Consider the following 16,601-nt stretch of genomic DNA (forward strand, 5'->3'; position numbering starts at 1 on the left):
TCAAGCTGGTTTTAGAAAAGGCAGAGGAACCAGAGATCAAATTGCCAATATCTGCTGGATCATCGAAAAAGCAAGCGAGTTCCAGAAAAACATCTATTTCTGCTTTATTGACTATGCCAAAGCCTTTGACTGTGTGGATCACAATAAACTGTGGAAAATTCTGAAAGAGATGGGAATACCAGACCATCTGACCTGTCTCTTGAGAAACCTGTATGCAGGTCAGGAAGCAACAGTTAGAACTGGACATGGAACAACAGACTGGTTCCAAATAGGAAAAGGAGTACATCAAGGCTGTATATTGTCACCCTGCTTATTTAACTTCTATGCAGAGTACATCATGAGAAACGCTGGGCTGGAAGAAACACAAGATGGAATCAAGATTGCTGGGAGAAATATCAATAACCTCAGATATGCGGATGACACCACCCTTATGGCAGAGTGAAGAAGAACTAAAGAGCCTTTTGATGAAGGTGAAAGAGGAGAGTGAAAAAGTTGGCTTAAAGCTCAACGTTCAGAAAACTAAGATCATGGCATCTGGTCCCATCACTTCATGCGAAATAGATGGGGAAACAGTGGAAACAGTGTCAGACTTTATTTTTTGGGGCTCCAGAATCACTGCTGATGGTGATCGCAGCCATGAAATTAAAAGACGCTTACTCCTTGGAAGGAAGGTTATGGCCAACCTAGATAGCATATTTAAAAGCAGAGACATCACTTTGCCAACAAAAGTCCGTCTAGTCAAGGCTATGGTTTTTCCAGTGGTCATGTATGGATGTGAGAGTTGCACGGTGAAGAAAGCTGAGCGCCGAAGAATTGATGCTTTTGAACTGTGGTGTTGGAGAAGACTCTTGAGAGTCCCTTGGACTGCAAGGAGATCCAATCAATCCATCCTAAAAGAGATCAATCCTGGGTGTTCACTGGAAGGTCTGATGTTGAAGCTGAAACTCCAATACTTTGGCCACCTCATGCGAAGGGTTGACTCATTGGAAAAGACCCTAATGCTGGGTAGGATTGGGGGCGGGAGGAGAAGGGCACGACAGAGGATGAGATGGTTGGATGGCATCACCAACTCAATGGACATGGGTTTGGGTAGACTCCGGGAGTTGGTGATGGACAGAGAGGCCTGGCGTGCTGCAATTCATGGGGTCGCAAAGAGTCGGATGCGACTGAGCGAATGAACTGAACTGATGACCTTGATTCTTAAACTTAAGAAAAAGATACTTTGAGAAAAATTCTACTTTGCAATCCACATCACCTAGCCTCTCCCTTGATTTTTACTAGATGGCATCCTCCAGGAAAAAAGTGATAATACTGCACCCTTAAAGCCCTAGCTTTCCTAAAGACCAGATAAGCCTCCTAATTACCACCTTCACTCAAAGAAGATGCTACCATCTGCATTTCCCCCAAAACTACTAGCATCTTTGAATGTTAGGGAAGGAAAGATGAGCCCATCAACCCTCTAAGATTCAGCCATTTAGTTACTCTGAGTTTGAAGTATGACAAGGATGTGCCGTTAGGTGAAACTCTCTCCTGCTTGGACCAGCATCAGTCTTAGCTCCTTCAGCTTCACAGTGGTGTCTTAAAGTAGAGCACTCAACTGGAGAAAAATTCTTCTTATTTCTGCTCTTATCTGTTGTGTGATTTTCAGCAAGGTATTGAGTATCTCTGGACCAGTTTCATCAGATATAAAATGAGGTGTAGAACTAGAATTAAACCAAAAGTATAAAAGAAACATTGTCCAAATCACTGTTATTATTTCCCATATATTTTAGTGACTCTTGGAAGCTATCTCACTCTAAGGTAGACTCTGCCTCAATTCGATTTAGATCACAATAAAATGAGTCCAGCAAAAGATGGTATGGCCAGAGAACTGTGGTTGTATCTCCAGATTATGAAGAAAAAGGTTTGACTTCATTGTGCAATCTCTCCCTCTGTATTTGAAAAACATATTCAATATAAATGAAAGGTCAGAGGTGAATGGATAGCGCTTCAAGTAACTTTTCAACATAGATGCCATCTAGTCTTTGCATTCTGCAAAATTCTTCTTTAAGTGAATAAATGTGTAGGGTAACTCTCCATTACCTTGATCAGCATCTAATACCAACCTGACACTTAGAATTAAATTAGAGAAAACAAAATTGGATACTTTGAGACTTGAGGGCTGATTATACTACAAGAACTAAGACTGGACTTAAACTCTTTCCTTATCCCATTTAAATCTAACTAGATATAAACTCTCCATTACTGAGGAATAGAGGTGTGTCTACAGAGGTGGAGGTTTCCCCTTGATGTTCTTGGACAAGGAAACCTAATCCTTTCTTCTGACACACATGGTTGCAATAGAAAGCCTTCCCCAACTGCCAGTCTGGTTTTAATCTATTGTTTCAAGCAAGATGGGATTTGTGGGGAATGTTAAGGAAAGAGCAAAATTACCAGAACTTACTATAAAAGTGTTGATGAGAAATCAAATTTTAAACAAGCGTTCAAAATTGTAACCATGAACATATGTAGACGTACAGTGCACGCTACAAGTATTAGACAATAAAAGGTTTTAATTGTAAGTATATCTAAAGTCTGCTTTTAATACATTTATATCTCATTTTACTAAAGCTCTTTGGCTTACGAAACGATAGCCATGGTAAAATAATGCCAATAAATATAGTGGCACCTCATTTAAAAAACACTGTTGCACAATGAAATACTCTATAAGAGAACTTCCCATGTAACCAAACTAACCCTGCCTTATACAAACCTTTAAAATGTTAACCATTTTACATGAAAACTTTTCCAAAAGTTACAAATTTTTCTTTAAAAGAGACACTGAATAACAAATCTTTCCCTGAAGATTCAGGATTAAGGTTTAAAATACTTATTAAAATATGCTGAATATACTGCACTTCTTAGAAGAGCAGAAGATGGTGAGCTTTCTGGTGACACTTTCACCAACACCAAAATGTTTCAGAATGCTACTGTGAAAAAGTGTAAAAGCAGACAAAATTAGCTTGCTTTCAATAGTGTCTTTTCTGCTGTCAGTTGTCCCTTCTGTCTAAAAGTATATCAACCTGTCAATTATTAGCTTGCCTACTTTGTCAAACTAAAATTCAGATTTAAAAGATGTGCCTACTCTGTGCAAGGTACTATATACTAGATGCTGAGGAAACTTAAGAAATACAAAAGGAATCACCATGCTGGTTGAGTGACCTGAGTTACCAGATCACCACTCTGGTGGGAAACACAATTTATTCTATGTTTGAAAAGAACTTTTTTTTTTTTTTTTTGAGGTATAGTTGATTTATAATGTTAATTTCAGGAGTACAGCAAAATAGTTTGGATATATATATGTGTGTATATCTTCTATGCACATGCATATATGAGATATATATATATATATATATATACTAGTTGCTCAGTTGTGTCTGACTCCTTGCAACCCCATGGACTGTAGTCTGCCAGGCTTCTCTGTCCATGGAATTCTCCAGGCAAGAATAACTGGAGTGGGTCACCATTCCCTTCTCCAAGGGATCTTCCCAACTCAGGGATTGAAGCCGGGTCTCCTGCATTGCAGGCAGATTCTTTACCATCTGAGCTACCTGGGAAGCCCCTACACACACACACACACACACACACACACACACACACACAGACACACAGACACACAGACACACACACACACAGACACACACACACACACTTTTAAGATTTTTTTCCCTTGTAGTTATTACAAAAGATTCAGCACCCTGTGCTGTACAGTAGGTCCTTAAGAAAAGAATTTACTTTTTAAAAATATATACTGAAGTGATTACACTGCTGCTGTCCTGACACACCTTCTTCAATGGAAGTATGTCTTGGAAATATGTCCCATGAAAATATCATCAGTCATGTTGAGTTTCCAGAGATAAAAGACTAACCTTAACTGCTTGAGGAAGTAGAGTGGGTAGATTCTGTGACAGCTTTCTGCCAAAACCCCCCTCTTCAATTGTTAGGCATTATCTTACAATCCAGATGGCTGAGGATGTTAGAAGTCTAATTTTACTAATTTCTAGGGTCATTAAATCTAATTAATAATATATCAGTAAAAAGAAAAACCTCTGTTTTATAATGTTAATGCTTTACTGTACACGAGTATAAAACATCAAGGCATTTATAAAACTGCACGTTTATAAGTTTACATCTTTATGAAGATCAATCATCACTTCTGCTGGCAAAGTCTCTTTCCTGGGTTTCAGTAATATCACATTTGGGGGACTTTTAAACATATTTTGGCAACTCCTTTCAATTTCTATCATCTGACTACTTCTATTCCACAAACTCTACCTCCTAGTCTCAAAGGTTTCCTTGGATTCAATTACCATCTGTTTTGTAGCTCAGACCTCTTTCCTGAGGTCCAGACCTATCTATCTAATTGGTGCCATATTTGCAAGTACTACAAGCACCTCATATTTAACAGAGACAACCAAACAGATTAGTTCTGTCAAAGAATGTGACTTGATTTCCTTAGTGTTTTTGTTTGTTCTTTTTGCCCTCATTCCTATGATTCCTTCTCTGCTTATTTCTGAATTACATCAATTATGTTTGAACTTCACCAGTACTCTGTACCTCTCTTAGAAGATTTTTACTGCATGGTTTTAGTTGAATAGTTTTGTCTTACTTTGTTAGATTTCAGTCCCATTGAAAGTGTATCGGTATCCTTTTATCTCCTGCATTTATCTCCTACCTTTCCCTAATGAATAAATACACATAAAGGAATTCTAATGAATCTTTCCCAATTGTATTTTTACTGACAGATTTTGGGGTGCATTAACAGAGGTAGGAGTACCCTGTTAACTCTTCTCATAATTTAAGCTAAAACTCGAAACACTTTCTTCTATCAAGTATCTTCTTCCTTCTGAAGGCTTCTTTAGGGGAGGCTGAAGCACCACAGTCTTTACCATCCCACTTTCCCAATGTTGGCATTTACTTCTATAACACCTAATACAGTGCTTCATTTATCTGCTACCCCATTACCTCATACACTACTTGAAGGCAAGATATGTCTTTCTTTGCACTTTCAATACCTAACAGACGGCCGGGTTCAGCAAACATTTGCAGATCAAATGCATTAATGAGGCCACATAGGTCTCAAAAGACAACCTACTGCCCTCTAAGAGGATTAGGGAGGCCCCACTACCAGAGAAACTTCTTAAAAGCTTGCCTCAGGACGGTTAGGATCCGAAAGGCTTTTTGACTTTCTTCCAGTTTAAACCGCTGTTATTAATATCCCGTCCTTCAAGAAACCTGAGCAAATACTAGTTCTCCATAGCAAATACTAAAGACAACACCCACCCGGTTCCTGACTCACACCTGCTCTGCGAAGGCCGGACTCCCGCAGGCACCAGCTCAGAGGACCGCCCCGAGGGCAAGGGCGCATGCGCAGCAAGCAAACGCGCGGCGAATCTGGGCTTTCCTCTGACCAAATGTCACTCAAGACAAGACGGCTCCGCCCTTTTCAAGATGGCGCTGCACTCAATGCGGAAAGCGCGTGAGTGCTGGAACTTCATCCGGGCACTTCATCAAGGACCCGACGCTGCTCCCGTCCCCCAGGTAACCAATGCTAGCCCTTCTTCCGCCGGTTTCCCATCTCGCTAGGTCTTTCTCACCCTCCTTTCCTCCCTCCTTTTGCTTCACCCTTCCCGTTTTCTCTGGAGAGTACCGAGCTCTTCCGTTCCTAAGGTTGATTCGCCTAAGACTGCCTTCCTACTCGGAGCGTGGCGACGTTGCAAGGATACGCGTGACGTAACGCGCCCCTGGTGGGAGGAGCGCGCCGCCGCTCGCCCACTTGGCCTTAGTCCTTTCCTCTCTGAGCGCTGCACCTCCACTGTTGCCGGGCAACCCGGGAAGCTCTTCCCTGTGTGACCTTGTCAGTCACGGGAGAGCTAGTCCATCCGGCACTGCCCACCTAGTCCTGGTGTTGTTGTTTTTACTTTCCTTGCCCTAACAGTAAGCCAACAGACCTGGTGGAGAAATTGGAGAAGACATCGCATTAGTAACTAGACTGTTTAAGGAGGTGCACCCTCTTAACATCCTCCCTCTGGCAGTGCGATACTTGAGCAATGTCAGTGTATCTTCCACTCTTGATTTCTCCCCATTGTCCGGAAGCAAACTTGTATCTAGAAGGTTCTATGAAGGAATTTAAGCAAGCTTTCCAAAGGTGTGGTCCTGCCCTGGTAAGCACTGCTGTTACCAGGCTCCTGTGTTCATGGAATTCTCCAGGCAAGAATATTGGAGTGGGTTGCCATGCCCTCCTCCAGGGTATCTTCACAACCCAGGAACTGAACCCAAGGCTCCCGCATTGCAGGCGGATTCTTTACCAACTGAGCCACCAAGGAAGTGTGACATTTATCTCTCTGGACTTACTTTCTTCAGCAAAATGGGTGGAGGAAGGGTTAGACTGATGACAGTGTTACTTCAAGCTTTGAAAAATGAGTGGCTCCACGATAACGAAGCCAAAGTAAAGCAGTGATATTAATTATCAAAACCAAGATATAAATTCAACTTGGTTTTCTAATCATCCCATAATTACTTAACTTTCTGTACTTAAGTGTTCTTCATAGATACTGGCCTAACCAGATTCTTATAAGAATAGAGGGTATTACACTGAAAAGTTATTTATCAAAACAGTTATTTAAATGTTGTTTTAAATTGCGGGTGGCATAGTTAGGTAAGAATTGATTGCGAGTTAGATAAATACAGCAAATATCCCTCTCTTTGAAGTTTAGAAATTTGATTCTGTAGTCCCAGAATTGGTTGATTACTGGGAGTTCTTGGTGGTCCATTGGTTAGGACTCTGAGGTTTCACTGCTGAGGGTGTGGGTTCAATCCCCGGTGGGAGAACTAAGATCCCACAAGCTGAGGGTGGGGGAGGTTTGGTTGATTACTATAGCTATATGCTATATTTCTAGCATAATAAAACCTGTGAATCCAAAATTACTAAATCTTAGACCCAAACTTCCTCTCATAACAAACTCAAAAGTTGTGAATGTCATGAGAAACAGAATCAGAGAAAAGAAAAACAAACTACAGTCTGCTAATGCTTGTCCCAGGAAGTTTAGGGCATTAAATCATTATAAACGCTAAAGAATAGAATTTGAAATCTCTACTGTTGTTTCAGTGGCATTTATGAATACAGTTATCTTAATCAACTGTTAATCTAGATTGTTTCAAGATGTAGATTCTCCAAAAGAGTGTTCTCAAGCCTTTAATTTAGCTTTTGGCAGAATACAAATTAAATATAGGAAAGAGCACTTCTTAAAGCATAATTCTACATATAAATTTTAAAATTCTTTTTTAGATTCTTTTCCATTATCTGTTTTATGTGTAGTAGTTTGTATTCGCTAATTCTAAATTCCTAATTTATCCCTCCACTGCCTCCTATAATTTTCAGTCATTAAAAATGATGGTTTGAAGGACTAGTGCAGTCTTTTGAAAGACCAATTGAGAAAAGATATAAAATTACATTCACAGTGTCATTATAATATTATATTTGCAAATAAATATTTATGTAAGTATCTATGTACAGGAAAAAAGACTAGAAGGAAACAACTGTTCTTAACTTTTTTTGCTTTCTCTTTGGTCTTCCTAAATAATAGATTAAAAGTGATTTAAGTGTTCTTCTTTAAGCTTTCTGTATTTTTCACATGTTCTAAATTGAAGAGATACCACTCTCAGACCCAGAAAAAAGTCTTAAAACATAAATCTTCAGGTGAATGAATAGCCATTATATCATCTGGCTATTGTAGGTCTCTGAGGGAGAGTTTGTGGGACAGTACTTGTCCCACAGTGCTGTTATTTAAAATGGCCTTAGAAAAGTTATTAAAATGGCTTTAGAAAATGAAAAATTTATGGCCGTTTTTCCTGTATGTATCTTCTTTTTCACTTGAAAAGCTTCCTTTGAAGTCAAAGAGATTTTGTGAACAGATGCAGAAATATGTGAAGGAAGAATTGGATTCTTAAACCAGATGCATTAGACACTTTTATGATATCTCATAACCTTTGTAGAAAACAAAAATTATTTTGTAGGGCTATAATATAATGGAAAGAAACATATATTTATCACATGAATGATTCTATCAACAAGTAGGAAATAGCAATTTGCTTCTTATTAGTTTTGGCTGTACAGTTACTTCCTGAGGTGAGAAGCAAAAGTGGATGAACCACGGCAGTACTTTGCCAGAGTATTGAGATTCGTAGGTTGTTTTAATGATTTCCTATGAAAGCAAAATCTTGGTTAATAACCTTGGCATTGGGGATCTTTAGTTATCTCAAGAGGAGGCTTTTGCCCTTCAAGGCTAAATGTAGAATCAAGTTTAAAATGAAAGCTAGAGAGAAAACAGAAATAATGGTGTATCAAGCCTTACTCATTATGAATGTCTACAATTTATATGAAAGCGGTTTATTTTGCTAGGTGTTACCTGACAGAAAACCATTGAAGTCTGACAAGATGAGAGTAGTCACAAGTCAGAGGAATGAAGATCTGACATTTTATGTTTAAACACTGATGGCATTAGGTAAATTTAAGCCTGTCATCATTTGACAAAGAGTCGGACATGACTGAGGGACTTCACTTTCACTTTTCCCTTTCATGCACTGGAGAAGGAAATGGCAACCCACTCCAGTATTCTTGCCTGGAGAATCCCAGGGACGGCGGAGCCTGGTGGGCTGCCGTCTATGGGGTTGCACAGAGTCGGACACGACTGAAGCGACTTCACAACAGCAGCAGCAGCATCATTTGACCAAACCCAGAATCCACACTTATTTAAGCACTAACTTATGATTATATTGTGCAAAGAGTGAAATATTGACGGTTAGTAGACTTTTGCAAGAATATTTGTGATCATTCAGGTGAAGTATAAAATGTCCACATTTTATCACTGTTGAACAGCACACTTCTTATTAGCTGTCGCATCCTGGGTTTGGCCAGTATTAACATACTGCTTCTACTGTTTATGGTCACTAAATGTGACCTATGGTTATTCAATGAAGGAATCATGCCTGCAAAAAAATAGGCAGTGTATTAGATTTTTGATCTTGTGTTTAGTTCTTACAACAAGGCTTTTTAAAAAATTGCTCTTTTTTAAAAAGCATTAAAAAGAAATCATTTGGGATAAAGAGTCGAAAAATTAGTACAGAGCATTCCTGTATATGCTTCACCAAGCAGCTTCATCTTGCATAATATACTTACCAAAGCCAAGAAATTAACATGGGACAATTTCAAATTTCACCGATGTGTCCACTGGTCTCCTGGTTTAGGATCAAATCCGGGATCCCATATTGCATTTAGTTGTCATATCTCCCCCCAGTCTATGGCACTTCCTCAGTCTTTCATTACCTTGGCCTTTTTTAAGAGAATTGGTTAATTATTTTGTAGAATGTCTCTCAGTTTGGGTTTGTCTGATATTTTTCTCATGATTAGACTGAGGTTATGGATTTTGGCAAGAATCCTCTAGAATACTTCATAACAAGGCTTTAAGATAGGTATTAACACCTTATTTTAAGCATCCAGAAGTAGACTTTAGTTAAGTAACTCGCCTAATGTCACAGAGCTAATTAATTATGGAATTAGGATGGTAAAATTGACTGTTGGCATTTCATTCCATATTTTGTAATTAGTATTTGTTGTTAGAGGTTGCTGTGATCTTAATGGCCTTAAATTGGGATACTGTTCCCAGTGACTCTTCCCTTTAGCTTTTCTCTGCCTTGCATTGTCTGCCCAACCAGCAACATGAACTGATCAGCCTGGAAAGCTGTCAGGACTTCTATGACCCTCTGGAAATTGTACTAGCTGCTTACTGTGCCAGTTTGATCTGGCTGCCTCCTCTCTGTGCTTTTCTTAAATAAGGATGTTGCGTGGATCCACTCTAAAGCTCCTTTTAAGCTCAGTCTATGAGTCCATTTGTTTAAAATGCTTTTTAGGTTAATTTTCCATGTGAACTGACTTAGTTTATTCAAAACAATAGTATTTAAAAATCTTTGAAAATCTCTTTGTGTAGCTGATGAAAACTGAGGGTAACTGCTGAAAATACAGAGGAGAAAGTGTGAATCAAAGCTGAGCATTTTTGCTAGCAACCACAGTCAGGAGATGCTGAAGAGGGTGAGGCTGCTGACTGCCAGAATCTTTCTCAGTATACCTATTGCATGTCTACAGGTTACAGAACTGCATGCGCATGCTAAGTTGCTTCAGTGGTGTCTAACTCTTTGCAACCCTATGGATCGTAGCCCGTCAGGCTCCTCTGTCCATTGGATTCTCTAGGCAAGAGTACTGGAATGGGTTGCCATGCCCTCCTCCAGGGGATCTTCTCAACCCAGGGATCGAACCTGCATCTCTTACATCTCCTGCATTGGCAGGCAGGTTCTTTACCACTAACGCCAACTGGGAAGTCTCTTTCTATATATATATCTATATACACACACACACATAAATATATACACACACATATATATAATGTATGTGTTTGTATATTTAAGCGTGTATGTATGCATATCCTTCTGTCTTTCAGAGAGGGAACTAACGTTTTGCTAAGGCTTGTTATGTGCTAAGCCTTCTTGCTATGTACTATACAGCTTTATCTTATTTACTTCTCACAAAAATCCTGTAAATATTATTCTAACCATTTTATAAAACTGGAAACTAAGGTTTGAAGAGGTTAGGAAATTTTCCCATCAGAGAGCTGGTAAATGGCAGTGCCAGGATTCCCACTCAGCCTTTCCTGAGCTTTTCCCACTTGACCAGTTGTCTCTTATCAAATAAAATCCTATAGGAATCCCTCTTAGATAAAGCAGATAAAAATAGCACATTTTTCTCAGAATGGGTGAAAATAATTGCAAATGAAGCAACTGACAAAAGGACTAATCTCCAAAATATATTACTACAAGCAGCTCATGCAGCTCAATATCAGAAAAACAAACAACCCAATCAAAAATGGGAGAAGACGTAAACAGACATTTCTCCAAAGAAGACATTCAGATGGACAATAAACACAAACAATGCTCAACATGGCTCATTGTTAGAGAAACGCAAATCAAAACCACAGTGAGGTATCACCTCCTACCAGTCAGAACAGACATCATCAAAAAATGTACAAACAATAAATGCTGAAGAGGATGTGGAGAAAAGGGAACCGTCTGGCACAGTTGGTGAAAATGTAAACTGATACAGCCACAATGGAGAACGGTATGGAGATTTCTTTAAAAAATATAGGAATAAAACTATCGTATGACCCAGCAGTCCCACAACTTGGCATACACCCTGAGAAAGCCATAATTCAAAAAGACACATGTACCGCAATGTTCATTGCAGCACTACTTACTATTTGCAGCACCTGGGACATGGAAGCAATCTAGGTGCCCATCGACGAATGGATAAATAAATTGGGGTACATATGTACAATGGAATATTACCCAGCCGTAAAAAGGAATGAATTAGAGTCAGTTCTAGTGAGGTGGATGAACCTAGAGCCTGTTACACAGAGTGAGGTGAATCAGAAAGAGAAAAATACTGTGTATTAGTGAAGATATATGGAATCAAGGGAAAATGGTAATGATGAACCTATCTAAAGGGCAGAAATAGAGACAGACAGAGCAGAGGACACAGTGGGGAAAAGAGAGGGTTGGACAAATTGAGAGAGTAGCATTGGAAGATATACATTACCATGTGTGAAATAGAGAGCCAGTGGGAAGTTGCTGTTGTAACACAGGGAACTCAACCCAGTGCTCTGTGACAACCTAGGAGAGTAGGAAGAAGATTCAAGAGGGAGGGTACATATGTATACTTATGACTGAGTCACGTTGTCATATGGCAAAAACTAGCACAACATTGTAAAGCAGTTATTCTCCAATTAAAAATAAAAAGTAGAGCTTTTCTGACTTAAGAAATAGTAAAGTAGCTATGGCCCCAGTTGCTTGGCCCCTCTTACCCCTGTCTACCATCTTCCCTCCACACACAACCAGGGACTGCTAAGACGGTGCCACAGAGTCTTGGATTTCTTAAGATGAAGTTTGAAAAATACTTCAGCTTCCTTAAATATCCAAATGAGTTTGTTGGCTTAGGACCACATATGATGGATGGATTTTTAAGGAGCTGCTCTATAAATGATTTGGTATGTATTTTATTAATAAAATGCAACCTTTGTTCTATTTATCTTAAGCTAAGAGAGTTCTTGAGATAATAGCAGTCAGTTTTCTTTCCTTCCTTCTTTCTTTTCTAACTTCTTTCTTTCATCCAAACACAGTTTACTTCTGCATAATATGCAGGTGCTTATGCACAACATATCCTCTGTGCATGCGTGCTACGTTGCTTCAGCTGTGTCTGACTCTATGTGAGTCTATGGGTCATAGCCCACCAGGCTCCTCTGTCTACGGGATTCTCCAGGCAAGAATACTGGAGTGGGTTGCCATGCCCTCCTCCAGGGAACCTTCCCCACCCAGGGATCGAACCCAGATCTCTTATGTCTCCTGCACTGGCAGGCAAGTTGTTCACCACTCATCCCACCTGGCCTCTAGCCACCTCCCAAAGAGTACTTTCTTCAGCTCTGCTCTTGATCCTGTTTTACCACCACCTATCAGGTGTTCAGCCTTCCTCTTGAATTTCCACAGGATAAATGTACAGGCTTATGATAGAAGCTGCTCTGCCCATGTGAGACACTAGATGCAGAAAGATAATTTGTAGGCACAGAGGTGATACATTGACTCCAGCATGACTGAATTTAACTCTGCTCAGGCATTAACAGTTTTTTCTCTGTATCATTTCTTAGCGGTACCCTACCTCTTATTCCCAGTCAGAAGCTTAACACTTTTCCTTAACCACCCAGCTTACTGAGCAAAGCAGGGTCATATCTAGGTTCATCCCACCCCATCATCTGACTGTTTATGGTCCTGTAATCATTTACCAAAATTCATCTACAGCTCTCTTTTTTCCTTGGCACAGTCTTCCTCGCATTGAGCCTACTTCTGGTTGGCTAAGAACTGCCTTGTTGACTGCCCTTTTGTCTCTTCAAAAGCACATTGACTACCCTGATTTCTAACCCATAGGGGTTCTCTCAATTTCCACATTTACATTCTCTGCCCTCTAGGCTGGGACACCAACCAGTGGACAGAGATGTCAGTTTCTCCTTTGCATTCCTGTCCTGGTGTTCTAGTGAGATTCTACAGTTCCAGGAAACTCCACTGTGGATAGAGCCCCTAATGACATTGGTTACACTGCTTCTTGTTTAAGGTTCTTGGGATAATGATTGTAGATTTTTCATCAATGCTTTCAGAAACATAAAATAAAATAACATATCACAAATAACAATTTTCAAGTGGAATCTGTTATTTCCATTAATAATATTCTGCTCTAATATAACACTTTGTAGTTTTCAGAATGCTTCCCATATTCTCCTTTAATCTTGAGGACAACATGCAATGTTTTATTATTTAGCTATCTAAAATTTTTACTTATTGATTAAATTTTCATTGTATCTTCCCATTTTTTATCATCATCATTTATTGTTAGAAGAATCCACTGTATATTTATTTGCCTTTCTCTAAAAAATAAGACAAAAAATTAGCTTCTATGGAACAACACATTGGCCTTTTTAAACAGTCAGTTCTACATGTATTTCAGCAGGTGGGAAAACTTCTTAAAACAAAAGTATCCATACTCTTTCAGTTATTCAAAATCTTGGAATTGTGGAGGCAAGCTTCAAATGTGTTTCCTTGTAATATATACCCAAAAGAGGGTATGACTTTACAAATGCGTTCTTTAGTGACTAATAGTATATATATCCACCAGTGCATGCTCAATTTAGGATGATAAAAATAACTGGAACCAAATCAGCACAATATGAAGCTGTCCTGAGGCTGAATGTAACAATTCCAGAAAAGAAGCCTGGCGATAGTGACAGTTTTAATGATGAAATTTTCACTTCCCAGCAGTGGGGGTTTCTTGGAACTGTTTACATATGCAGTATTAGGACATTGCTAAAAAAGATAAACTGAGACACAGGCTGGAGTCACCGTTGTCCTGAGGCTCAGGCTGAGGACACAGAGGGGACCTGGCCATTCTTGGAGCTCTCAACCAGCCAGGCCCAACTTTGAGCTGAAGCACAGGGAACTCCTGAGCAAGCAGTAGGGCTATTAAAAGCCACACGGCTTTTCTATGCTTGTCCTTTATTTCTTCTTGGAAAGACTTTCTTCATTCTAGATACACATGTTTCTAGAGCATAGAATGTTCAGAATTGTGCCTGGCCATCGAAGAATTTTTTTTTTTTTTTTACCAGTTCTGTAATGATGATGAATTAAATAAGTAAATGTCAGTATGCTTTAAAGTTTTAGTTCAATAGCTATTATTTTCTTATTTGTACTAAAATTAATTCAATGTTTAACTCATTTTGGGACCCTGCTCTGATGGGACTGTGATCATTTTAGTTATTATGGAATATGATGAGAAAGGAAATGATACCAGCACACTTTTTTTTGGACACGCATTAGCTTGTTTATAACAATGCAATGAGGTCATTGTTAATATTAGCCCCATTTTACAGAGAGGTTAAATAACTCACCCATGGTCACATAGCAAGTATCAGAGCCAAGATGGTAACCCTAGGCAGTACTGATTGCTAATTCTGTGTACTAAATGTATTAAAAGATGTTAAATTCTGAAGCAAATTACCCATGTTAATATGCTAATAACTGCCATGCAAACTTTTAAATCTGTTCTGTGAAAGTCACTTATATATCTTGCCATGATAACATGCAGAGTAGAAATTATAAATCATCCTCTGTTGTTGCTGAACCTACAGTCTTGTTTGGCTCAATGAGTTATGAGAAAGGAGCAAAGCTGTCTTATAAATTTATCTCCGTGTCTCTCTTTGGCTACTGCCACTAGGATTACCCTGTGTAAAATAAGGGCTTTTAACACATAAGTCCCTAGGTGCATGTAGGAAGTTGTGTTTATACACAGTCTATAGCTGCAAGGTCAACCTGTGCACAGCCCTGCAGGCGGAGAGGAGGTGGTGAGTGCTGAAGCTTATGGATGGCCAGGGACCACTATCTAGGGTCTAGTTGGGATTTATGGCTAGAATACTTTCTTCAAAGGTAACAGAGGTGCAAAGTGAGAAGATGGGAAAGATTAAAGTAATTAGTGTTGTGGGCCATTTCTACAAGGAATGAGTAAGACTTTTATTCTAAAAGATTCTCATTCCCAAAAGTTCTTAGTAGAGTCTGTTATGAATTGAATTGAAGTGTTATTACTAATTAGTACGTTAGTTGGGATGCTGTTGAGGCTTCACAATTAGCAACATTGGATAGAATTTATTTTATACACCAGACAAAGGGCTTCTCATGAACATTTCCTTATAACTCCCATGAACAGAGACTTTGCATGGACCATTCTATTTTATATTCATTCAGCCTCACTTTTTACTCTAATAGTTTCAGCCCCTTTGGGGGAGCAGGAGAATGTAATTGTGAAGGGAAATGGAGCTGTTTACTTAAATCCCTGATCTGGATTCCTGTCCTCCCAGGGGGAGAATGGTCTGAGCAGCCAGTTCATAAATTTACTGGAAGAGAAAAGAGCCTCTTGGGTTGGGGGTAAGTGCGCAGCGTGAAGGTGGAGTCCCAAGGGAGATGTTAAGGACCAGATGATGTGGAGCCCTTGCCAATTCTGGGGAGAGAGCCAGGTTGGCCCTCCGTGGATACTGGCTACCTGGCCATCTTGGTTGTGAAGGAAATTCCTTCTGTGAAGGCAATGTTGGCTTCTCCCATGGCTGGCAAGTTTCCAGGCGCTCCCATGCTGCCAAGCTGTGAAACTCAGTAACCCAGAGAAGCCAGTGTCTAGAGACTCAACAGCCATAGAAACATTACACTTGTCATCTTAAACTTGACTGACTTCTCATGAAGAGGAAGTGTGGTAAAGCAGAAGGGACATGGCTTTCGGGATAAGTCAGACTACATGCTAACTGTGTGATGTCAGGCAAGTTATACAACCTCACTACACCTCAGTTTCCTCATCTGAAAGTATTAATAGTAGTACTCACATGGTAAAACTTTTATGTGGATTCAAAATTCTATCATATGTGTAAAGTCCCTTGGCCAATGCACAGCACCTGGTGGGTCCTCTGTGCTTTATGATGATTATGTCTTCACTAATATATTATTCTTCTCACCAACTTTGCTCTCCTCTACCTCTTACCAATCTTAAGAACCTTGTGATTCTTCTCATCTCCAGGCTATCCTTCCCCTCATCCTCCCCCAAAATCAATCTGACCAGATTAACCTCCCCAAAGCAGTGTGCTAATGATGTTGTTCCCTTGTTCAGAAATCTTTGAGGGCTTCTCATAAAGTTTAGACTCCTTATAACCCTACATTCCGACCTTCAGTCCAGATCAAAACACTTCTCCAGGTCATTGCTGTCCTGCATGGGTCCTCTGCCCTGGAGTTAATAGAATTTCCAAGTTTGCTCAGAGCTATTTCCTTTGACGTCTTTGTTAATGTCACTGTCTCTCCTTGTAAAAACCTTTCTTTCCATTTTAATTTGTATGTACCCGTCAATCTTTAAAGAGTGGTGATTCTTTAAAATAAAAAACAAG

The 16,601-nt window shown here is 39.6% G+C and overlaps 1 protein-coding gene and 1 long non-coding RNA gene across 14 annotated transcripts in view; one reads left to right on the plus strand and one right to left on the minus strand.

Moving 5' to 3' along the window:
* The window catches only part of LOC145504818 (uncharacterized), an 81,488-nt gene extending 75,761 nt beyond the window's left edge, over window positions 1–5,727 (minus strand). The window contains exon 1 of the long non-coding RNA XR_014052537.1: window positions 5,323–5,727. This is a non-coding gene — a long non-coding RNA (uncharacterized LOC145504818). The remainder of the gene's footprint in view (window positions 1–5,322) is intronic.
* The window catches only part of WARS2 (tryptophanyl tRNA synthetase 2, mitochondrial), a 92,472-nt gene continuing 81,351 nt past the window's right edge, over window positions 5,481–16,601 (plus strand). For all 13 annotated transcript variants that reach the window (XR_014052532.1, XR_014052534.1, XR_014052533.1 and 10 more), the window contains exon 1: window positions 5,481–5,580. Coding sequence is in view for 4 of the 13 variants with exons in the window: in XM_081486137.1 (XP_081342263.1) it covers window positions 5,491–5,580 (90 nt within the window). In the remaining 9 variants the exon portion in view is untranslated. The remainder of the gene's footprint in view (window positions 5,581–16,601) is intronic.

This window comes from Giraffa tippelskirchi, chromosome 5 (genome assembly GCF_054371585.1).
Source record: "Giraffa tippelskirchi isolate mGirTip1 chromosome 5, T2T-mGirTip1v1.2.pri, whole genome shotgun sequence".
Taxonomy (NCBI): domain Eukaryota; kingdom Metazoa; phylum Chordata; class Mammalia; order Artiodactyla; family Giraffidae; genus Giraffa; species Giraffa tippelskirchi.